Raw genomic sequence first — 25,496 nt, forward strand, 5'->3', positions numbered from 1 at the left:
TGCTTCAAAGGGCCATAAAGATCACAAGGTGAAGGCAAAATTAGAATTACTGATGAGGGTCTGCGTCCCACTGTGCACGCATTGTCTTGATAAACATCTTAATAGGAAACAGGGTTCGAGAGCAGAGGACCAGTCTGACTAGATTTCACCAGGCTGGAATTTCCCAATCCTAGTAAGCCTGAGGGTACTGCAGGAGACCAGGGCATATTTCAGTCCTTATCTCAACCGCATAAGACAGACACTCCCAGAGCAGCTGTCTATAGACCTACCCCCAGGAATGCATTCCTTCCCCAGGGCTATTCCTTGCTGGGAAAAGAATTCAGCAATATTTCTCCTACTCGCTTTCTGCAAGAAGAAAAACATGGCTCTATTCTGCCCGACCCCGCAGGCAGTCAGACCTTATGGTTATCTTTCCTTGTTCCCTGAAAATTGCTGTTATTCTGTTCTTTTTCAGGGTGCATTGATTTCATATTGTTCAAACACACATTTTACAAACAATTTGTACAGTTAACGCAATCATCACAGGGTCCTGAGGGGACATACATCCTCAGCTTATGAAGATGACAGGATTAAGAGATTAAAGACAGGCATAAGAAATTATAAAAGTATTAATTTTGAGAACTAATAAATGTCCATGAAATCTTCACAATTTATGTTCAGAGATTGCAGTAAAAACAGGCATAAGAAATTATAAAAGTATTAATTTGGGGAAGTGATAAATGTCCATGAAATCTTCACAATTTATGTTCTTCTGCCGTGGCTTCAGCCGGTCCCTCCATTCAGGGTCCCTGACTTCCCGAAACTGTATGGAGATAACTTTCGAAAGAAAAGAGGGACAGATACAAAGGACAAGGGGGAGCTGTATGTCTGTGCCCCACCTTCTCACTCTTCATTCTAATCACCAAGACATACAGTATTCAAATGATGTACTGTTCCTTTAACCTTGAGAACTTCTCCCCGTGACTGATTGGAATCTGCTGGTCTCTTCATATATATCCAATTAGATAAGATTTGCAAAAACAGGCCTCCTGCCTTCATCCTTTTTGCATCCCTCATGGTGTTTTACATAATAAGTATTATGGTTGTTAGTATTTTGGTTGTTACTTAAATTGAATTAAGGGCAAGCTATAATATAACTGTAATTCAGTTCCTTACACTTTTCTTGAACTTGAAGTTTTCTTGTACACATGACCTCATCCACAAGCTGTCTCCTTGCCTCCTTTTCAAGTCTCAGCTCCTTGTCCTTCTCAGCCAACTTCTTTGCCTTGTCTTCCTCTAATATTCTGTCAAATTCTTTCTCCTGAGCTTTTTCTTCCTCACGTCTCTGTGCCAAATATTTATGGTATATCTTCTGTTCTCTTATCATATCTTCCTATGTAACATAAAAATTCATATTGTTAAAATTTTTTGGTGTGATACTATAGTAAGGATACATTTAAAAAAAATCTTTAAAAGCTCCAATCCCAATCTTTTAGAACTATGTACTGAAACATTTACAGATGTATGTCTGGAGTTTATTCCAAAATACTCAAGAGTAGCAGGGGAAATGGGTAGGGATATAGAAGAGACAAGAATGGCCATCAGTTGATGGTTGTTAAAGTGAGGTGATGGACACGTGGGGACTCATTGTGCAATTCTTTGTATTTGTTTAAAATGTTTGATAATAAATGTTTGAATAAGTTAATTCAAACACTTTCCCAAAGTGTTTCTCAAAGTAGTTGCCAAATAGTTTTCAATGATACAGCTTTATTTTCATTTACTTTAATTTAGGTATATGAAATCCTAATCTGATCAACAAAATAACTTACTTCTACTATTAGAGCACTGTCTCTCTGGCTGGTGGTCATTTTGTGCTTTATTACAGCAATTCTCAATCTTAGCTACACTTTGGAGTCACTGGGGAGCTTTACAAAGTATTGACATCTGGCTGGGCGCAGTGGCTCAAGCCTGTAATCCCAGCACTTTGGGAGGCCAAGGCGGGTGGATCACGAGGTCAGGAGATTGAGACCATCCTGGCTAACATGGTGAAAACCCGTCTCTACTAAAAATACAAACAAATTAGCTGGACGTGGTGGTGGGCGCCTGTAGTCCCAGCTACTCGGGAGGCTGAGGCAGGAGAATGGCGTGAACCCAGGAGGCGGAGCTTGCAGTGAGCCGAGATCGCGCCACTGCACTCCAGCCTGGGCGACAGAGCGAGACTCCGTTTCAAAAAAACAAAAACAAAAACAAAAAAAATCGAGGGCCGAGTCCCACCCCCAGAAATTCCTAATTAATGGATACCTTTTACGTTCCCCCAGGTGATAGTAATGTGCAGCTAAAGTTGAGACCTGCTGTTTATTTAGTGCAGGCATTTTTAGTTGGCTACTGCCATGTTGCAGTAACTATCCAATAGCAAGGAGTTCATCCAATACCAAGGTTGTAGATATTATTAAACACCTGATATGGTTTGGCTCTGTGTCCCCATCCAAATCACATCTTGAATTGTAATCCCCATGTGTGAGGGGAGGGACCTGGTGGGAGGTGATTGGGTCATGGGGGTAGTTTCCCCCATGCTGTTCTCATGATAGTGAGTTCCCATGAGATCTGATGGTTAAAAGTGTGGCTTTCTTCATTCCCTCCCTCCTGTCGCCAAGTAAGACGTGCCTTGCTTCCCCTTCCACTGTGATTTTAAGTTTCCTGAGCCTTCCCCAGCCATGTGAAACTGTGAGTCAATTACACCTTCTTTTTTAAATAAGTTACCCAATATCAGGTAGTTCTTTATAGCAGTGTGAAAACAGATAAATACCATTTCCCACTAAAAAGAACCAACAATCCTTGGGAAAATAATCAATATAAGACTGGAGCAGAAACTGAACAGGATGAACCTGGGACATCTTATTGTGTCAGAATCAAGAAAACTATCAAAGTCTGTTGGTGGACAGTATCAAAAGAGCATGACAGCCCACTTCAAGGGACTCTCATGATCTAGAATCAGGCAATCTGAGCACCAAAAAGAAGAGTGAACTAATAATCCACTAAAAAACTATTGAAACTTGGCCAGGCACGGTGGCTCATGCCTGTAATCCCAGCACTTTCGGAGGCTGAGGTGGGCAGATCACTTGAGGTCAGGAGTTGGAAACCAGCCTGGCCAACATGGTAAAACCCCGTCTCTACTAAAAATACAAAAAAATTAGCTGGGTGTGGTGGCACAAGCCTGTAGTCCCAGCTACTTAGGAGGCTGAGGCAGGAAGATCACTTGAACCTGGGAGGCAGAGGTTGCAGTGAGCCAAGAACATGCCACTGCACTCCAGCCTGGGTGACAGAACGAGACTCTATCTCAAAAAAAAAAAAAAACTATTAAAACTAATAAACGAGTTTAGCAATGTTGCAGGATACAAGACCAATATACAAAACTCCTTGTATTCCTATTTGACAGCATCAATCTAAAATGAAATTAAAAATTTTATTTCCAAATAGAAATGTTATACTTAGGAATAAATTTAACAAAGTAAGTGTTAAAATGTATACTCTGAAAACTAAGAAACATTATTGAAAGAAATTAAAGTAGACCTAAATAAATGGAAAGACAGCTTAAGTTCATGAATCAGAAAACAATACTGTGAAAATGACAGCACTTCCCAAATTGACCTACAGGTTCAACACAATCTTTACCAAAATCTCAACTGGCTTCTTTGCAGGAATTGACAAGCTGATCCATGTAACTTCCAGATACATGGACATGCAAGGGAGCCAGAATAGCCAAAACAATTTTAAAAAGAACAAAGTTTGAGGATTTACATTTTCTCTCTCTCTCTTTTTTTTTTTTTTTTTTTTTTTGAGATGAAGTTTCACTCTGGTTGTCCAGGTTGGAGTGCAATGGTGGAGTTTCACTCTTGTTGCTCGGGCTGGAGTGCAATGACACGATCTCAGCTCACTGCAACGTCTGCCTCCCGGATCAAGCGATTCTCCTGCCTCAGCCTCCCAAGTAGCTGGGATTACAGGCATGGGCCACCATGCCTGGCTAATTTTTGTATTTTTGGTAGAGACGGGGTTTCACCATGTTGGTCAGGCTGGTCTCAAACTCCTGACCTCAGGTGATCATCCTGCCTCAGCCTCTCAAAGTGCTGGGATTACAGGCATGAGCCACTGCACCAGGCCAGGATTTACATTTTCTGATTTCAAACTTACTACAAAGCTACGGTAATCAAGACATATAGATTTGTTATACTGGACTAAGGATAGAGATATAGATTGATGGAATAGAACTGAGTGTCCAGAAATAAACCTTCACTTTACTGTAATTGATTTTTGACAAGGGTGATAAGACAATTCAATAGGGGAACAATTAGAGAATTATTTCAACAAATGATGCTGGAATAACTGGATATCCACATGAGGAATAATGAATTAGGATCCTTATCTCATGCCATATACAAAACTTAAAATGGATCAAAAGCCTAAATGTAAAAGCTAAAATTATAACACTCTAACAAGAAAACAAAGAAGTACATCTTTGTGATCCTAGAGTAGGTAACCATTTTTTAGATAGGACCCCTAAAGCATAAGCAACAAAAGAAAATATAGCTAAATTGAACTTTGTCAAAATTTAAAACTTTTGTGATTCAAAGGACATCATCAAAAAAGTAAAAAGACAACCTATAGAATGAAAGAAAATAATTGCAAGTCATTTATCTGGTAAGAGACTTGAATCTAGAAAATATAAAGAACTCTTGGCCAGGCGTGGTGGCTCACGCCTGTAATCCCAGCACTTTGGGAGGCTGAGGTGGGTGGATCGCCTAAGGTCAGGAGTTCAAGACCAGCCTGGCCAACATGGTGAAACCCCGTCTCTACTAAAAATACAAAAAAATTAGCCAGGCGTGGTGGCAGGCACCTGTAATCCCAGCAACTCAGAAGGCTGAGGCAGGAGAATCGCTTGAACCTGGGAGGTGGAGGTTGCAGTGAGATGAGATTGCACCATTGCACTCCAGCCTGGGCGACAAGAGTGAGATTAAAAAAAAAAAAAAAAAGAACTCTTACAATTCAATAATAAAAGGACCAATAACCCAACTAAAATATGGGCAAAGGACTTGAATAGACTTCTCTAAGAATAGAGAATAGCCTTCAAATAGACTTCTCCAAGGAAGATCTACAAAGGACCATAAGCACAGGAAAAGAGGCTCAATATCATTAGTCACTAGGGAAATACAAATAAAAACCACAATGAGATACCAATTCAGATGCATTAGGCTGGGTAAAATAAAAAAAACAGACAATAACAAGTGTTGGTGAGCATGTGGATAAATCAAAACCCTCATACACTGCTGGTGGGAATGTAAAATGGTTCAGCCACTTTGGAAAACAGTTTGGCAGTTCCTCAAAACTTCAACACAGAGTTACCGTATGGCCCAGTAGTACTACTTCTAGATACATGCCCCAAAGAAAAATAAAAACATATGTCCACACAAAAATCTGTACATGAATGTTCATAGTAGCATTATTCATGATAGCCAAAAAGTGGAAATAACCCAAATGTCCATCAACTGACATAACGCATAAACAAAATGTGGCATATCCATACAATGGAATATCATTCAGCCACATAAACAAATAAAATAGTGATTCATGCTACAATGTGGATAAATCTTGAAAACATTATGCTAAGTGAAAGAAGACAGTCAACAGGTCACATAACATGTGATTCCATTCATATCAAAGTGCAGAATGGGGAAATCTATAGAGACACAAAGTTGATAAGTGGCTGCTTAGGACTGGAGGCAGGAGGTGGGGAAGAAGGGATAGCAGGATAGTGAAAATGTTCTAAAATAAAATGTGATGACAGCTGCACATATCTGTGAAAACAGTAAAATCCACTGAATTGTATGGTTTAAACTGGGGAACTGGATGTTATGTGAATTCTCTCTTGAAGCTGTTAAAAAAAATGATTTAAATGTGAACAAAAAACTCAACAGGAAAAAGAAATCAAATAAGCAAGTCAATTAGATAATGGACAAAAACCAGGAGTTGGAGGCTGCAGTGAGCTATGATCATGCCACTGTACTCCAGCCTAAGTGACAGAGTGAGATACTGGCTCAACAAAAATTAAAAAAAAAAAAAAAAACAGAAAATGGGCAAAAGACATGAAGAGACATTTCATTGAAGAAGACATACAGATGGAAAACAGGCTCATAAAAAGTTGTTCAAAATCATTAGCCATTAGGGAAATGTAAATTAAACCACAATGAGATGTTACTACACATCTATCAGAATGGTTAAAAGTGAACAATAGTGATAGCACCAAATGCTGGTGAGGATGTGGAGAAACTGGATTGCTCATGTATTGCTGGTGGGAATGTAACATGGTATGGCTACTCTGAAAAACAGTTTAGCAGTTTCTTTAAAAAACTAAACATGCAATTACTATATGACATAGCAATTGCTCTTCTAGGCATTTATCTCATAGAAATGATGATTTGTGCCAGGTGTGGTGGCTCATGCCTGTAATCCAAGCACTTTGGGAGGCTAAGGTGGGTGGGTCACTTGAGGTTGGGAGTTTGAGACCAGCCTGGCCAACATGGTGATATCCCATCTCTACTAAAAATAGAAAAAATTAGCCAGGCATGGTGGCACACACCTGTAATCCTAGCTACTCAGGGGGCTGTGGCAGGAGAATCACTTGAACCCGGGAGGTGGAGGTTACAGTGAGCCGAGACCATGCCACTGCACTCCAGCCTGGGTGACAGAGCAAGACTCCGCCTAAAAAAAAAAAAAAAAAGTGAGAATGTGTTCACAGAAAAACCTGTACTCAAATGATTATAGCAGCTTTACTCATAATAGCCATAACCTGGAAACAACTCAAATGTCCTTCAACAGGTGAATGGCTAAACAAACTGTGGTAAATCTATACCATGAACACTACTCAAGAATAAATTGGGAGGCCGAGGCAGGTTGATTACCTGAGGTCAGGAGTTTGAGACCAGCCTGGCCAACATGGCGAAACCCTGTCTCTACTAAAAACACAAAAATTAGCCAGACGCAGTGGCACCCGCCTGTAATCCCAGCTACTCGGGAGGCTGAGACAGGAAAAGCGCTTGAACCCATGAGGCGGAGGTTGCAGTGAGCCGAGATCACGCCACTGCACTCCAGCCTGGGCAACAAGAGCAAAATTCTATCTCAAAAAAAAAAAAAAAAAAAGAATCAAAAGAAGGCTGGGTGCAGTGGCTCATGCCTGTAAACACAACACTTTGGGAGGCCAAGGCAGGAGGATTACTTGAGCCCAAGAGTTCAAGACCAGCCTGGGCAGCATAGTGAGACCCCATCTCTACAAAAAATAAGAAAACTAGCTGAGCATGGTGGCTTGCGCCTGTAATCCCAACTACTCAGGAGGCTGAGGCTGAAGTATCAGTTGAGCCTGGGAAGTTGAGGCTGCAGGGAGCTGAGACCACACCACTGCACTCCAGCCTGAGTGACAGGGCAAGACTGTCTCAAAAAAAAAAATTTAAAAAAAATAAAAAGAAAAAGAAACAACTATTGATAGATCCAAAAAGTTGGACAAATCTCCTGAGGGTTATGCTAAGTGAAAAAGGCTATCTGAAAAGATTACACACTATATGATTCTACTAATATAACATTCCCAAAATAATAAAATTATAGAAATGAAGAACAGGGTTAAGAAGGGGGTGGGGCAAGAGGGAAGTAGGTGTGTCTATAAAAGGGCAATATGAGAGATCCTGGTGATGATGAGATGTTCAGTATCTTGATTATATCAATGTCAACATCCTGACTGGCATGGTACTATAGTTTTGCAAGATATTACCATTGAGGGAACCAGAGCTTTAGGTACAAGGAATCTCTCTGTATTATTTCTTAAAACTGCATGTGAATCTACAATCATATCAAAATGAAAAGTTTATCCAGGCACAGTAGTTCACACCTGTAATCCCAGCATTTTAGGAGGCTGAGGTGGGAGGATCACTTGAGCCCACTCCAGACCAGGCTGGGCAACTTGGCAAAACCCTGTCTCTACAAAAAATACATAAATTAGCCAGGCTAGGTGGTGGATGTCTGTAGTCCCAGCTACTCGGGAGGCTGAGGTGGGAGGATTGCTTGAGCCCAGGAGGGCGAGGCTACAGTGAGCCATGATTATGCCACTGCACTCCAGCCTGGGTTACAGCGTGAGACCCCTGTCTCAAAAAAACAAAAAAAAAAAAAAAAAAAAAAAGAGAGAGAGAGAGAGAAGTTTAATTAAAAAACAAAGTACATGCACACTAAGAACCAGGTAAAAACAAGAAAAAGCACTTGTGGGAGAAACAAAACACTCTTAAAAGTTCAATCCAAATTCCAAACGTATAGGTAGTTAACTCAATACTGAATGCCTTTCCCTTCTCTTTTTGCCTGACAAAACTTTACATATCCTTTAAGGTCCAACTCAAATGTCACTTTCTGAGTAATGTCTTTCTCAAATTCCAGGAGTTCTCAAACTTTAGTTAGCATCAGAATCACCTGGGGGAGTGTGCTGAAACACAGATTTCCTGCCCCTGTCATGATTTTGATTGGGAGATCCTGATTCTGGAGCCTGGGAATTTCTGTTTCTAACATTTTCCCAGATGGTGCTGATGCTGTTGGCTTGTGGACCACACTCAGAGTAGCACTGCTATATATTTGAAGCCATCTTCCACAAGACTGAGAACTCAGTAAGGAATCCCTTCCAGCAGGTAGCAGGCACCAAAAAAATGTCTTACTCTTTTTTGTTTCTTTTTATCTGCCTCTTCCTGTAAGTCTTGAAGGGCCCTTTGCACGAGCTTCATGTTCAAGTCCTGTTCGTCTCTGTATTCCTGCTGAATATGTTCTATCCTCTCTTGTAGGGCTTTTTGCAAAATGGTCCTAGTTTCCTGCTTTGCCTTCTGTTTCTTTAGCATATCCTGTTCATTCTCATGTTTAATCTGTGCGTTGTTACTTTCCTAAGGTAGAATCATAATAAAGATAATGCATCAGTACAGTTGGACAAGACAAGTTAGTGCATTTGACTTCAGAGATGGGAATAAAGGATTTCTGGAAATACACACACACCTGGATTTAGAGAGGCTGTAAGAAAGAAAACCTTCCTTTTCGTAGCTGAGTCAGCAATAAAACTGTGAAAATTGCCTGGGCATGTGTGATTATAATGTAATAAATAGTTGTAGAGTTGAAAACAGAAAAGTATAAAGAGAAACTACTTTTAATCCCAGTACCCATCATCCACCACCATTCTCCACCTGTGGGTGCGTTGGCCTTCCACACTTGACCCTTCTATAAACTCTGCACCACACATTTGGATACATTATTAAACAGCACTAGGAGTCCAAAAATGGAAATGTGCCTATGAACTAGCCCAGGCCATCAGACAAACTGTACTGTAACAGGCCTGCAAACTATACTACACCCATGGCATTGATCACCCTCTAACAAGCATTTTAAAGGCCCACCACAAGGCGTGCCTCCTCTTCCTTCAGCAGCTGTGTCGCCTGCCTTTGTGCCTTGATGCTGGTGATCTGGGCATTCAGCCCCAGGCGTGTGTTCTCCATCAGCTCTTTCTGTCTCCTCGCCTCTTGGGCTTCTCGCTTTTCCTTGGCTAATCGGTCTTCCTCCCAGAGTTTGGAGAACATCTGCTCTTCCACCAGCTTTTGCCTGCTCAGCTCCTCATTAAATGCAATCTGTGCTTTCCGCTCCTCACACACCTTCTTCTGATGGATACAAAACAATTCAACACGGAGCTCCTCACAGCGTTCCCTGAAAGGAAAATTTTAAAAAGACAAAACCCAGCCTTTCGTGAGGCACTGCTCTATTGAGGCACACATCTGTACAATCACACAATGAAGCAAGAAAAATCAGAGACCTGGATGCAGGCCATCGGAGCACAGGAAACAAGAGGGAGCAGCAGGGAGGGCAAGCACCAGGATGGCACAGCCTGACTATGGAAACTGGAGTAAAGCAAAGGCAGCCCTGACTCCATTTCCTGTGTGATCTCAGATCAAAAACTCAACCTGTTAACCCCAATGACTGACCTATTCACTTGACTTTGAGAACCCCTAATTTAGGGTTGCTTACTTTTTTTTTTTTTTTGAGACAGAGTCTCGCTCTGTTGCCCAGGCTGGCGTGCGGTGGCACCATCTCAGCTCACTGTAAGCTCTGCCTCTCGGGTTCATGCCATTCTCCTGCCTCAGCCTTCTGAGTAGCTGGGACTACAGGTGCCCACCACCACGCCTGGCTAATTTTTTTGTATTTTTAGTAGAGACGGGGTTTCACCGTGTTAGCCAGGATGGTCTTGATCTCCTGATCTTGTGATCCGCCCACCTCAGCCTCCCAAAGTGCTGGGATTAGAGGCGTGAGCCACCGTACCCAGCTGCTCACTTTTTTTTTTAAGAGACAAGGTCTCACTCTGTCGCCCAGGCTGGAATGCAGTGGCGTGATCATGGCTCACTGCATCTTTGAACTCCTGGCCTCAAGTGATCCTCCCACCTTAGCCTCCCAAGTAGCTGAGACTATAAGCACATGTCACCGTGTCTGGCTAATTAAAAAATTTTTATTTTTGTAGAGACAGAGTCTTGCTATGTTGCCAGGGCTGGTCTCAAAATCCTAGTCTGAAGTGACCCTCCTGCCTCAGCCTTCCAAAATGCTGGGATTATAGGCATGAGCCACTACACCAGGCTGAGATGCTCACTATAGCTAGATAGGATATCTGGCCAGACATGGTGACTCATATCTGTAATCCCAACACTTTGGGAGGCCAAGGCAGGAGGATCGCTGGAGACTAGGACTAGCCTGGGAAACACAGTGAGACCTTGTCTCTACAAAAATTTTTTAAAAATTAGCTAGGCATGCTGGCACACGCCTGTAGTCCTAGCTACTTGGGAGACTGAGGCAAGAAGACCACTTGAACTCAGGAGTTTGAGGCTGCAGTGAGCTAGGACCATACCAATGCATTCTAACCTGCACTCTAGGTCAGTAAGACCCTGTTTCTTTTTTTTTTTTTTTTTTGAGACGGAGTCTCGCTCTGTCGCCCAGGCTGGAGTGCAGTGGCACGATCTTGGCTCACTGCAAGCTCTGCCTCCCGGGCTCACGCCATTCCCCGGCCTCAGCCTCCGGAGTAGCTGGGACCACAGGCGCCCACCACCACGCCCGGAGAATTTTTTGTATTTTTAGTGGAGATGGGGTTTCACCGTGTTACCCAGGATGGTCTTGATCTCCTGACCTTGTGATCCACCCGCCTCAGCCTCCCAAAGTGCTGGGATTACAGGCGTGAGCCACTGCGCCCAGCCGTAAGACCCTGTTTCTAAAAAAATAAATTAAATGATAGACAGAATATCTATTTATTCTAATGATAATAATCATTGATAAGAGGAAAACTTTATGTTTGTGAGTGCTTTATAGTTTACAGGTAGCAGGTATCATCCCCATCTTAGAGTTAAAGCAACAGAGACTCAGGGAGCCTAAGTGTCTTCCCAAGTCACATAACCAGTAGTAGGAATATTATTAGCAAAAGTTATTAAGTGCTTATTATCTGCCAGACACTATTCTAAGCACTTTAACACATATGAACTCTTGTAATCTTCATAATAATCAATATGGCAATGAACATTACTGCAAATTTATTTTTATTATTTTTATTGTCCTTGGTTTACAGATGAGGAAATGGAAGCACACAGCAGTTAAGCATCTTACCTAAGTTTGTCCATTTCATATGTGGTAGAACTGGGACTGAAGAGCTGGCAGTGTGGCCCTGGAGTTTGGATTCTTTGGTGTTTCATTGCATCACCTCTGCCAGCAACTGACAGAGGCAAGACTACCTCTGACCCACAGGCATTCTGACCAAACATCCTAGGGTATTCGTTAATAAAAACACCCCAAAACAAACCCTCGAAATGCCTACCTTAATCTGGGGTCTAATCATTAACTGTGTATAATTACAGGGCATTTAAAAAGAAATTTCATAATGTACCAAAAGCACAATCCATAAAAGAAATATTGACAAATTTGATTTCATTAATATTAAAAGCTTTTGCTCTGTAAAAGATCCTTTTAATAGGATAAATAAGACAAGACTGCTGAATGTCTGGGAAAAGAAAAGAAAAAACCATTTAAAAAAAAAGATAAGCTATAGTCTAGGAAAAAAACCACGTATCGGACAAAGAAGTACTGTCTAGAATACATAAAGAATCCTTAAAACTTAACAGCTAAAAAAAAAAAAAGGCAAAAACTTAGCAGCTAAAACAAGCTAAATTCTAAAAATCTAATTAGAAATGGGCAAAAGATATAAAGAGACATTTCACCAAAGAAAATGTACAGATGGAAAATAAGCACATGAAAAGTTGCTCAACATCACCAGCCATTAGGTAAATGCCAATTAAGCCCATGATGAGATATCGCAGCACGCCTATTAGAACAGCTAAAAATAAAAACAAAACAAAACAATAACGCCACTACCAAAAGGACCAGGATGTGGAAAAACTGGATCTCTCATATACTGCTGGTGGGATTATAAAATGGTACAGCTACTCTAGGAAATTACTCTAGGAAATTAGTGTTTATTAAAAAAGAAAAAATTACATTTATGGCTGGGAGTGGTGGCTCACGCCTGTAATCTCAGCACTTTGGGAGGCCAAGGTGGATGGATCACCTGAGGTCGGGAGTTCAAGACCAGCCTGACCAACATGGAGAAACTGCATCTCTACTAAAAATACAAAAAATTAGCCGGGCTTGGTTGGTGCATGCCTGTAATCCAAGCTACTCGGGAGACTGAGGTAGGAGAATCACTTGAACCCAGGAGGCAGAGGCTGCAGTGAGCCGAGATCACGCCATTTCATTCCAGCCTGGGCAACAAGAGTGAAACTCTGTCTCAAACAAAACAAAACAAATTTGCATATGATCCAGCAATAGTATATGATAATTATCCTCAATAAACAAAAACATATGCTCACACAAAAACCTGTACACAAACGTTCCTGTCAGATTTACTTATAATAGAGCAAAACTAGAAACAACCAAAATGTCCTTCAGTAAGTGAACGGTTTAACCAAACTGAGGTACATTCATGCAATGGAATACTACTCAGCAATAAAAAAGACAAACGAACAATACCTCCAACAACTTGGATGGACCTCAAAGGCATTATGTTGAGTGAAAAAGGCCAATCTCTAAAGATCACATATTGTGTGATTCCATTTATATAACATTCTTAAAATGATGAAATTATGGGGATAGAGATTAGTTGTTGCCAGGGTTAGGAATGATGGGGGTGAGAGTAGTGGGCATGACTCTAGAAGAGTAACATGAAGGAGATTTTTGCAGTGATGGAATAGTTCTGTATCTTGATTGCAGGGTGGTTACACAGTCTACAGGTGATAAAATGGCACAGAACTCTACACACACCTTGCATGACTGTCAGTTTCCTTGTCTTAATATTGTATTACAATTATGTAAGATATAACCATTGAGGGAAACTAGGTGAAGGGTAAATGGGATCTCTGTACTATCTGTGCACTTTCTGTAAACATATAATTATTTAAAATTAAAAATTAAATACAAAACAAAACCACTGGTAATTTTTTCTTGTCATTATTATCCATTTCATTTCATTATTATTGCTGAAAATAATTTTGCTGTATAGAAGATAGGGATCACTAAAAATGATCTACTCCAGGTATCAAATATTCTATGAATGCCACTGAATATATCAAAGAGAAATGAATGCATATGCCATCAAAGGACATGTCTATTCATCGTAGCTTTATTCATAAGAGTCCCAAACTGAAAATAACTGAAATGACTGTCACCAGGAGAAGAAATAAATTGTGGTATATTTATACAATGGAATACAAAAAAAAAGAGGAAAATTTTCATTCTGCTTTATATTAATATACATATTAAAGCCTCAACTGTATTTTCAGTAATAGGGTCTAATAACGCATCCTTACTCAAAAGTATGTCTGAGGATCTATGCTGAGGAGTTGGCAGTGCTGCACTCAAAACACTAAAAACAATTTGTTTTCAAATTATATTACTATAGGATACATTCGTTTCTTTAAGATTTTTAACAATTCATCTAACTAGCAAAAACTCAGTCATACAAGTGAAATCTGTAAAATGTTGCTAAATCCATAAATTTTAAAAGCACAACCACTTACGAACCATTTTGTTTTCTTAATATGTTAAGATAAATTTACTAGGGAGTAGAAAATATATGAATGGTCCATTGAGAGTCACTTGGCTAATATACCATTTTCCACCCACAGCATCTTTTCCCCCCAGCAACCAGTAGCAAAGATGTCCAAATCCCACTGAGGACAGGGTATGAGTGCATGCTTTACACAGGCTTGAAAATCCAAGTCTAATCCTCTTTTGGTTACCTCAAGCTTAAGACCTAGACAAATCCCTACCTGTAGAACTCAGTTATCCATCTACAAGCCAAGGAGGGTGGCAAGTCGCTTCTGGCCCTGTGCGTTACTACTCCGGGTTTCTTCACTGCCCTCCTTCAGCAGCTCCCCAAGCCCTGAAACTTCCCATTCCCTCTCCTTTTGAGAGGGAATTTACTTTTAGCAGCTGCATCTGCAACTTTTATCTACTACTCACTGCAATGGCTTACTTCTCCTTTTGGCCTCTAGTAGGAGGGTTGAGGGTTTAGGGCTGTCCATATTATTAATAGCGAATTCATGACAGAAAGAGCAGATGGAAGAAGCTTTTCTCTGCACCATGTCTTGATCCCTCCACAGATGTCATTTTGCTGCTTTTTCACATCTGTTGACCTTTGGATTTCTGGTCTACTCAAATTTTGAGTGCTATGAAAAATGAACTCTTGTATTCCTTCTGTATTCCACCAGATTTAAACTCAGGTATTTTTGGATCATCCATTCCTGAATCTGGCTTAACATGATACACACCTTGCCCCACTCATACTAGATGACCTAACAACCTAAGTGACACTCACTCTCACAGAGCCCGGCATGAAGTAGGAGCCCAAAAATACTTACTGAATGAATGAATGCTAATGGCTATGTTTTAAACATTTCCAGGTAATATTTTGGACCGTAAAAATCCCTTCTGAATACAAAAACTTTAGCCAGTTACTCTAAAATTAAAAGACAGATGAAATCGATGATTTAGGGCATTCCATGGGTCATTCATGTGATCATCACTGCACTGAGAGATGTATCTGAAAAAAGGGGCAAAATGCACCATCACTACTATTATTCAACATAGCACTGGAAGTCCTAGCTAGAGCAATCAGACAAGAGAAAGATATAATGGGCATCCAAATTTCAAAGTAAGAAGTCAAATTATCCTTGTTTGCAGATGACACGATCTTATATTTGGAAAAATCTAGACTCCACAAGAAAAGTCTTAGAACTGCAAAACAAATTCAGTAAAGTTGCAGGATACAAAATCAACATACAAAAACCAATAGCATTTCTATATGCTTACACTGAACAACGTGAAAAAGAAATTTAAAAAGTAATCCCATTTACAATAGCCATAAATAAAATTACCTAGGAATTAACCAAAGAAGTGAAAGATCTCTACAACGAAAACCATAAAACACTGATGAAAGAAATTGAAGAGGACATCAAAAAATTGAAACATATTCCATGTTCTTGGATTGGAAGGATCAATATTATTAAAACATCTATACTACCCAAAGCAATCTACAGACAAAATGCAATCCCTATCAAAATACCAATAACATTCTTCACAGAAACAGAAAAAACAGTTGCTCATGCCTGTAATCCCAGAACTTTGGGAGGCCAAGGTGGGTGGATCACTTGAGACTAGCAGTTCGACACCAGCCTGGGCAACATAGGGAAACCCCGTCTCTATTAAAAATACAAAAATTAGCTGAGGGTGGCAGTACACACCTGTGGTCCCAGCTACTTGGGAGGCTGAGGCAGGAGAACTGCTTGAACCTAACCTGGGAGGCAGAGGTTGCAGGGAGCTGAGATCCTGTAACTGTATTCCAGCTTGGGCAACATACACTCCAGGCTGGACAACTGAATGAGACCCTGTCTCAAAATAAAATGAAATAAAAGAAAATAAGAAAAGAAAAGAAAAAACAATCCTAAAATTTGTATGGAACCACAAAAGATTCAGAATAGCCAAAGCTATTCTAAGCAAAAATAACAAATCTGGAGGAATCACATTACCTAACTTCGAATTATACTACAGAGCTATAGTACCTCAAACAGCATGGTACTGGCATAAAAACAGACACATAAACCAATGAAAAAGAATAGAGAACCCAGAAACAAATCTATACACTTACAGTGAACTCATTTTTGACAAAGGAGCCAAGAACATGCACTAGGGAAAAGACAGTCTCTTCAATATATGATGCTGGGAAAACTGGATATCCATATGCAAAAGAATGAAAATAGACCCTATCTTTTATCATATGCAAAAATCAAATCAAAATAGATCCAAGACTTAAATCTAAGACCTCAAACTATGAAACTACTACAAGAAACATTGGGGAAAAATCTCTAGGACATTGGACTGGGCAAAGATTTCTGGAGCAATACCCTATAAGCACAGGCAACCAAAGCAAAAATGGACAAATGGGATCATATCAAGTTAAAAAGCTTCTGCACAGCAAAAGATACAATCAACAAAGTGAAGAGACAACCCACAGAATGGGAGAAAATATTTGCAAACTATCCCTCTGAAAAGAGATTAATAACCAGAATATATAAGGAGCTCAAACAATTCCATAAGAAAAAAATCCAATATTCCAATCAAAAAATGGACAAAAGATTTCAACAGACATTTCTCAAAAGAACACATACAAATGGCAAACAGGCATATGAAAAGGTGCCCAACATCACAGATCATCAGAGAAATGCAGATCAAAACTACAGTGAGATATTATTTCACCCCAGTTAAAATTGCTTATATCTAAAAGACAGGCAATAACAAATCCTGGTGAGGATGCAGAGAAAAGGGAACCCTTGTACACTGTTTGTGGGAATGTAATACAACCACTATGGAGAACAGTTTGGAGGTTCCTCAAAAAACTAAAAACAGAGCTACCATAAGATCCAGCAATCCCACTGCTGGGTATAGGTCCAAAAGAAAGGAAATCAGTATATTGAAGAGATAGCTAAACTCCTATGTTTGTTGTAGTGCTGTTTACAACAGCTAAGATTTGGAAGCAACCTAAGTGTCCATCAACAGATGAATGGATAAAGAAAATGTGGTACACATGCACAATGGAGTATTATTCAGCTATAACAAAGAATGAAATCCAGTCATTTATAACACTATGGATGGAACTGGAGGTCATTATGTTAAGTGAAATAAGCCAGGCACAGAAAGACAAACATTGCATGTTCTCACTAGTTTGTGGGATCTAAAAATCAAAACAATTGAACTCATGGAGATAGAGAAGGATGGTTACCAGAGGCTGGGAAGGATAGTGGGGGGTTGGGGGTGGAGGTGGGGACAGTTAATGGGTACCAAAAAAAAAAAAAGAATGAATGAATAAGACCTACTATTTGATAGCACAACAGGATGACTATAGTCAATAATTACAGGCGTGTGCCACCATGCCCGGCTAATTTTTGTATTTTTAGTAGAGTTAGGTTTCACCATGTTGGCCAGACCAGTCTTGAACTCCTGACCTCAGGTAATACACCCACCTCAGCCTCCCAAAGTGCTGGAATTACAGACATGAGCCACTGCGCCCGGCCAATTTTTTTATTTTTTGTGGAAATAAGGTCCCACTATGTTGCCCAGGCTGGTCTCAAACTCCTGGCCTCAAGTGATCAAAGTGCTGGGATTATAGGTGTGAGCCACTGTGCCCAGCCAAATAACAGCAATTCTTAATGTTTACACTCTTAGAAGTATCAGAAGCACTGAATATATAACTGAGGAATCATAATAACATTATAAATATATAATAGCTCTTGTTCTAAGAGCTGTAGCTCTAGGGAGGGAGACTATTTAGTATATTTTTGCTTTAGAGGTAAGGAATGTCTTGGTTTGTGAAACTAAAAGCATCTGCCAAGCTTCTGATTATATAACACTATAGATCATCTCAGAGGATCACTCTTGGGTACTCCCATACAAATCTTCCCTCTGTGTAAGTGCACAGTAGTGGGTAGTCTATCAGGGCACAGACTCAGAGTATCCTACGATGGAAAACCACAATGAAAAGGGATACGGAGGCAACCACAGGACCAGATTGAGTAGATTGAGTACAGTAAAGACCAGGGGTCTGAAAACCGAGGGTCACCATGGGTCTGGGTCAGGAAGTGCCTTATAAGTCCAGGTGATCAGACCCCAGTGATCAGAATACCAGGCAAGGAAACAGACAATAAAGAAGAGAGTAGAGAGGGCCGGGCATGGTGGCTCATGCCTGTAATCCTAATACTTTGGGTAGCTGAGGTGAGTGGATCACTTGAGTCCAAGAGTTCAAAACCACCCTGCGCAACATGACGAAACCCCCGTCTCTACAAAAAATACAAAAAAATTAGCTGGGCACAGTGGCGCGTGCCTATAGTCTCAGCTACTTGAGAGGCTGAGGTGGGAGGATCACTTTGGGCTCAGGAGGTGGAGGTTGTAGTCATGATCATGCCACTGCACTCCAGCCTGGATGACAGAGCAAGACCCTGTCTCAAAAAATGACAACCGAAAAACCCCCCAGGGAACCCAAGCACACATGCAGCACAGGTAGAGACTACAGCAGCAGGGGGAAAGCCCAACTTTACCAAAGATTCCTTGGCACAGGGGCTTTTGAAGAACTTCCTGCCAACAGCAAGGGTGAGGTTAATACCTAAAGTTCAGTAACATAGTCTCCTTTGTTACTTCCATTCTAATTGAGAAGCAAGCACAGAACATTAGAACATAGTTCTCAAGCACACACTGTATTATTCAATGATATGTAATATATTGCCAAGACTTATAGTTACAACTACTCTGTATATCCTCTTAAGACTAATTTACTTTAAATTAGCATTCTTAAATCTATTTTAATGTACCAACTTTGGATTCTGTTTGTGTGTTTTCTGATTTCATTACCTGAATTGCTGGTCTAGCTTTTCAGCCACAAAATCCTGCCTCTCTTTTTCATTCTTCTCTTTTAGTAATTTAGTTTTCTCTCTCATCCTATCTTTTTTCTCCTCAATGGTTTCTTTCTTCAATTGCATTTCTGTAAAATACTCATTTTCTTCTAATGCTAAAAGCTCACGTAGCCTGAAACAAAAAGCCAAAAAAAAAAAAAAAGAAAACTGTCATGCTACATGCATCATTGTTATATTCAATTTCAGAACTATAGGTCTAATTTGTAAGAAGAGAAAGATCACTGCAGTCTTCCACAGAATAAGACTGGTTTGTTTGTTTTTTTGTTTTTGTTTTTGTTTTTGTTTTTGTTTTGAGACAGGATCTCGCTCTGTCACCCAGGCTGGAATGCAGTGTGATCATGGCTCACTGCAGCCTTGACCTCCTGGGCTCAGGTGATCCTCCCACCTCAGCCTCCTGAACAGCTGGGACTACAGGCAGGTGCCCCTATGCCCAGCTGTTTTTTATTTTTTGTAGAGATGGGGTCTCACTGTGTTGCCCAGGCTGGTCTCAAACTCCTGGGCTCAAACAATCCTCCCACCTCAGCCTCCCAAAGTGGTAGGATTATAGGCATGACCCACTAAGCCCAACCAACTGCACCATATTTTATTTGATCACATACAAATAAGATACGAAATATATATTTTTAACAAAAGAGTAAAATGAACAGGTTTCAATCAAAATAATGAAATATGAAACAATATATTATTTTTCATCAAAATACAGGCTATCACAAATAAAAATATTAAAAATATTAACCAGCAATAGCTATGGATTTAATATAAATATCTCAGCCATGATCCTTGCTAAATTTGATTTTTGACTGGTCAATCTCAAATTGTGGTTTTAGGAATATTTCATGGTTTATGTCCCAGGTTTGTGAGCCTTACTTATTTCGTCTTTCTTCAATGTTAATGATAAACCCTTGCACAGCATCCTTGATTCTTGCTCGCACAAGGCTGTCCAAAATCTTGCAGTCATTGTGCTGGTCCCACTCAGCTTTCAAGCGATCCCGCTCACTTGACTTAATGGAAGCCAAAATAGCATTATGCTTCTGATGGCTGCGTCGGATTCTTTCTAGATGGTGCTCAGCTCCTTGGCCTTTAGGAGGCTTGGATCTCTGAAAACAAAAACCAACTATCACTTATAATAAGCCAAAGAATCAACTGCATATTTTCAATTAGTTATGCTCTCAATCAATACTCATACTAAATAAAATTGGGTATAAAAAACTAATACATCCTACTACAACTGAATACAGCTTATGCACCTAAAGAGTAACTTGTTTCATTCTCTGAGCCTATACCTAAGATGTCATCAAAACAGTCTCAAATATTTCTAATGTGCCATTTGAAAAATAGTTGATGGAAATTACAAAGTTAAAAATGTGAACAGGACTCTGTTGAGATTGTCTAGTCAAACCCAGAGACATTAAGTGATTTGCTGAACTTGCTTCAAATAGGGCAGATAAAACAAGAATTAGAGGTCTTCTAATTCCTGATCTTGACATTGCCACTCATTATTCCACATTACTTCTCACGGTTGGACACCATAGTTATCACATCAAAATACTTTCAATGAAAAGGTGCTACTATGAGAATATATAGAAAAAATATATATGTGTGTATATACATGTATATGTGTGTGTATATATATGTGTATATGTATTGGGATATATAATGAGTTGTGATAATGAAAGATCTTTGACTAAGAAGGAAGAAATGAAGTGAGGGAGGAAGAAAGGAGGGAAAAGAAAAAAAGCTGGTGGTAGAACTTTATTCCTATTTCTATGGTGCCCAGAAGTTTTAATGCAAAGAGTGTGTTCCTGACCTTTTGGGCTACTTTGAATTTCATAAATGTACTGTTTTTACAGAAATGTCCACTAAAAAAGTTAGAAATGCATGTACCATTTGAATATATATAGATACACTTAATGAAATCACATAGCCTATATCTTTTTCCTTTCTGTATTCCTAGCATTGAACATAATGCCTACTACAGTGAGGTTCTCAATAGAAATGAATGAATGAATGAATGAGTGAATGAATGAAACAATGTTGCTGGGTGGGCTTGATGCAATTTCTGCACCTCCTGGAGCCACCATAAAATCCATAGTCTTGAGCTTTGTATTTTCAGGAACAGTTTTATCAAGTCATCCTTAGGTAAGTTGTGAGATACTGGGGTGCTGATTCATAGAAACAAAACTCTTAAGAGACAGAGAGTCAATCTGATCTTTTACATTTAGAATATCACCATCAGGATTACCAGAATACTAGGGTTAGGTGTTTGTAATGAAGTCTCCTGAGGAAAGAAAATCAACATTTGAAGACAGTTTAATGAAAAGATTCAGGGCTCAGGGTACACATATAGGTACCTAGATTTAGCTGAACAAGATAAGGCAAGCCTGGGGTGGTAAGGAGACAGAAGATGATGCTGGGGGTTATATCATGGAAAGTAGCTAATCCATGTCAGAATTATCTGGAGCCTAGAGCCAGCTAATTAGATGACTGTTCTCCAATACAGTTGGCATTTTATGAATATAGATCTGTGAAAATAAAGCAGAGGAGGATCACAGTGGCACCCTTGGCAGCATACACAGCAGGAATTAAGGCTCCCAGTGTGAGCTGAGAACAGGAACGAAACACCAAGTTAATCTAGAAACACTGGCTCCAGTTGTCAGGACAGGAAACAGGGCTGAGGGATATTTTGGCTGAAGAGGTGACAATACCATGAGCAGTACCCAAGGGGTCAGGAAGCCTTTTAAGGCTTGGGAATCATGTGAAGGACTCTGGTCTGGGAAGGACCCAATCTCTTGATAAGTTAGGGGTATGACCTGGAGTTCTCAAAAAAGGTGATGCCAATCCCAGCACAGTCGTGGTATTGTTCAAAATCTGTACTGTTCAATATAAATATAATGCAAAACAGATATGTAATTCTAAATTTTCAAGTGGCTGCATTTAAAAAAGTAAAAAGAAACAGGGGAAGTTAATTTTGATAGTATATTTTATTTAACCAATATATCCAAGATGTTATCTTGTCAATATGTGACTCTAGGCACATTTCAAGTGCTCAAATGCTATGTGTGACTAGTGGCTACCTATTGGACATCACAGCTCTAAACCATGCTAAAGTCAGGAAAACACAGGATATTTTACTAACTACTGTGGGTTTTCAAGGTCACTGAAGGCTGTTATTGTAGCATCTCCAGTTATAGTTATTAGGATTACAATTTACAGTTCGGTTGTCTTAAAGAACAATGCTTTACATCCTAGGTTTGATTCTGGCCTCTGTCCATTACTAACTGAAGGAGCAAGTTACTTAATCTCTTTGAATCTTAGTTTTCTCACCTGTCAAATGAGCAAAATAAGTATCCTCCTAATGGATTCCTAGGAGACACTCATCAAATAGCTGCTCCTTTTGATGTCCCATTACTTCAGACATTAAATTTTTCACAGGTTTCTCCTGGGGAATTGTTTAGGGTCCAAGTCTCATCTGTTGGTGGCTTTAATTCTTGCAACACAATTCTGCTACCTCTAACATCTATCTTTCTTATCACACTCAGACACCGGAGGAGCAGATGCACCAACTCTAACCTCCTCCTTTTCCTCTTAATTCTTCTTAGGTGCAAAGTATTCAATAAGCCCGCTTCTCTGGTTTAGTGTTTTTGTTTGTTTTCTGTTCCTTATTGGTTCCCAACACAAGTAATAGCACCCAACAATGGCTCAGCCCCTGAGCCCAGTGTTTGGATACAGAACCCAAAGTAGATCTTCTGTCCTTCATGAAGTGTGTTTATAATTATCACCTTGAACCCTACAGCCTACTTATGTGTCCCATCTACTGCTTTCCAGCTCCAGATCTTACAGTACTTGGACCTAAAGAAGGAGCAGGTCTATAGGTTGACTGAAGTTTGCTATGTGCACTGTGGAGCATAATAAAACTGTATCACTGATCTTTCATCCATCAACTGACATCACAGACAATATAGCACATCATTATTTACAGTGTTAACCTTTAGTGGTTTCATTCTACCTAAGTTTTTTTTTGCAATTGGATTACAAGTTGAGCACCCCTAATTTGAAAATCTGAAATCTGAAATGCTCCAAAATCTGAAGCTTTTTGAGCACCCACATGATGACATAAGTGGAAAATTTCACACCTGACCTCATGTAAGGGGTCACAGTCAAAACACAAGCAAACAACACATATTTATTCAGCATCCCCAAGGGGAAAATAAAATTACCTTCGAGGTAATGAAATATAAATAAATTCTGTGTTTAGACTTGGGTCCCCTCCCCAAGATATTGCATTATGTATATGCAAGTATTCCAAAATCCAAAAAAAAATCTGAAATCCTAGACATCTCTGGTCCCAAGCATTTCAGATAAGGGATACTTGACCTGTATAAGCTCCTTGAAGGGAGGGCTCAGGCTTCAATAAAGAGTTAACCTTCCAGGATCATTGTATCCACCCCTGTATCTCCCACAATACTGCGCACACAGCAGGGGCTCAAGCAATAACTCTGCCTACATGTTAGTTTTCTGGCGGGTAGAAACTAGTTTGTAGAAACAAAAAAATCTACATGTATGGACCAATAGTGTCTGAGGTTCTCAGCAGGAACCATCAAATTCTGCAGCAAGCACATTTTCCTGGCCTACTACCACTCCAGCCTTAGAGGCAGGCACCTGAGTTTTTCCCAGGTCTGAAGGGACACTTCTGTCCAGCAATGGTTACTGGTTGAGTTGGCACAGGAAAGGCGTTGGGTGCTATAACCACTCACAACCTAATTCCCCTTCCTCAGACGATTTTCCTAGGACTGAAAGACCAGATCCAAATCATAGGCCTGCCCTGCCCCCAGATCTGTCTCTGGGCCGGGTGCCCTTTCCATAACACACACTCGCCACTGCATGGGGGACAGACATCCTTCCGGTGTCTTGGAGACTGAAAAACCCTAAGATCCCTAGTGGTGATTCTCCAAAAACAGAACCTAAATATTATAACTTTGGGGGCAGATGAAAGGCTGTAAGGATGAAAATAGAGGGAGATGAGTGGGTGAGTGGTGGGGTAGATAGGTGAGCGACCTTATCTTCCTTCTTTCAAAATTCAACCCACTGCATCAGGCGACACCCGTTCCCCTCGAGAAGGCCCCGGGTGGGGGCCGAAGTGGGATAGGCCAGGCCTGGAGTGCGGAGAGATGGAGAAAGCTGTAGGGTCTGGCAGACATATCCTGTGCTTACCACGATCACCACTTTGGGGGTGGGGCCCTTAACCTCCCGCTGTACGGTGCCAAACCGCTGGCTGTACATTTTCGAGTCCCCTTCGGGACGGGGGCGGCGTCCGCCGCGTTTCCCCCAACCGTGGCGACCTGCGGCACCCGCTTCCGCGACGCAGAAGTCTGGTTGCCATGGTGCGCCTCGCGGGATTAGGGGCCGGTAGAGGTGGGCGGGTCGGGCGGAAGTCGGTCTGGTCACCATGGGGGCCGCAGACGCCTGCACTCGGGACTTCCTCTTCCAGCTGAGAAGCTGAGCCTGCGCAGTCCTCACCCCGCCCCTCGGCCAAATCCCGCCGACCTTGCTACCTTCCTCCAGGGTTCATCAGAATGGCAGAAAAAACCTCTAGCCCAAGAAAAATCAAAGCTCTAATTACAATTCCAGTTGACTTTGCTATTTATATCCTGTAATGGTCTAAAAGTATGAGAAAGGTTAGCGAACATTTTTTGGGAAGCTTAAATTTTGCACTATCTGTAGGTTAATCTTGATGACGGTAATAATCACAGGAAAACCTTATATTTGTGTAGTTCTTTACAATTTCCAAGATATTTTCACACACACAGCCTTTTAACCTCACAGATTTTTTCTGAGACAAGGTCTCGCTCTGTCGCCCAGGGTGGAGTGCAGTGGCGTGATCATGGCTCCCTGCAGCCTCGTCCTCCTGGGCCTCAGCCTCCAGAGTATCTGGGACTACAAAGCCTGCGCCACCACGCCCTGCTAATTTAAAAACAAATTTTGAAGAGACAGGGGGTCCCGCTATGTTGCTCAGGCCGGAACTCCTGCTCCTGGGTTCAAGCGATCCTCCCCACTGCCCCTCCCGCCGGCCTCCCAAAGTGTTGGAATTACAGGGTGCGCTACCGCGCGTGGCCGCAAATATCTTACAGGGTTGATAGAATAGCAAGTAATACTATCCTTATTTTCCAGCTAAGGCAAAGCTCAGGGAGCCTAAGTGCCTTGTCAAACCAAATAACCAGTAATAATAATAATTTTTTAAAACCTGTTAATAAAATCTTCCTATTTGCCATTGGCAGAAACCAGGGCTTAGACTCAGGATATCCTAGGATGGGGGCAGATCAAATGGACTAGTGGGGCAGTGGCACGACCTGGTGGAGCATAATTAAGAGTCTGAGGGTCACAGTGGACCAGGGTCAGGATGTGGATCAGAAGTCC

General features: G+C 40.8%; 1 protein-coding gene across 3 annotated transcripts in view; it reads right to left on the bottom strand.

The window, feature by feature from the left end:
• The window catches only part of CFAP53 (cilia and flagella associated protein 53), a 39,119-nt gene extending 14,482 nt beyond the window's left edge, over positions 1-24,637 (bottom strand). The window contains exons 1-6 of one of the 3 annotated variants that reach the window (XM_009433952.4): positions 24,294-24,637; positions 19,950-20,179; positions 19,021-19,194; positions 9,441-9,744; positions 8,718-8,936; positions 1,156-1,372 (exon numbers count right to left, since the gene is read on the bottom strand). In XM_009433952.4, the coding sequence (XP_009432227.1) occupies positions 1,156-1,372; positions 8,718-8,936; positions 9,441-9,744; positions 19,021-19,194; positions 19,950-20,179; positions 24,294-24,530 (1,381 nt within the window). In that variant the 5' untranslated portion in view covers positions 24,531-24,637. The remainder of the gene's footprint in view (positions 1-1,155; positions 1,373-8,717; positions 8,937-9,440; positions 9,745-19,020; positions 19,195-19,949; positions 20,180-24,293) is intronic. The other 2 variants (XM_063795487.1, NM_001280103.1) reach the window with 2 other exon arrangements.
• Positions 24,638-25,496: the final 859 nt, after the last annotated feature.

Source organism: Pan troglodytes, chromosome 17, assembly GCF_028858775.2.
Source record: "Pan troglodytes isolate AG18354 chromosome 17, NHGRI_mPanTro3-v2.0_pri, whole genome shotgun sequence".
Classification (NCBI taxonomy): domain Eukaryota; kingdom Metazoa; phylum Chordata; class Mammalia; order Primates; family Hominidae; genus Pan; species Pan troglodytes.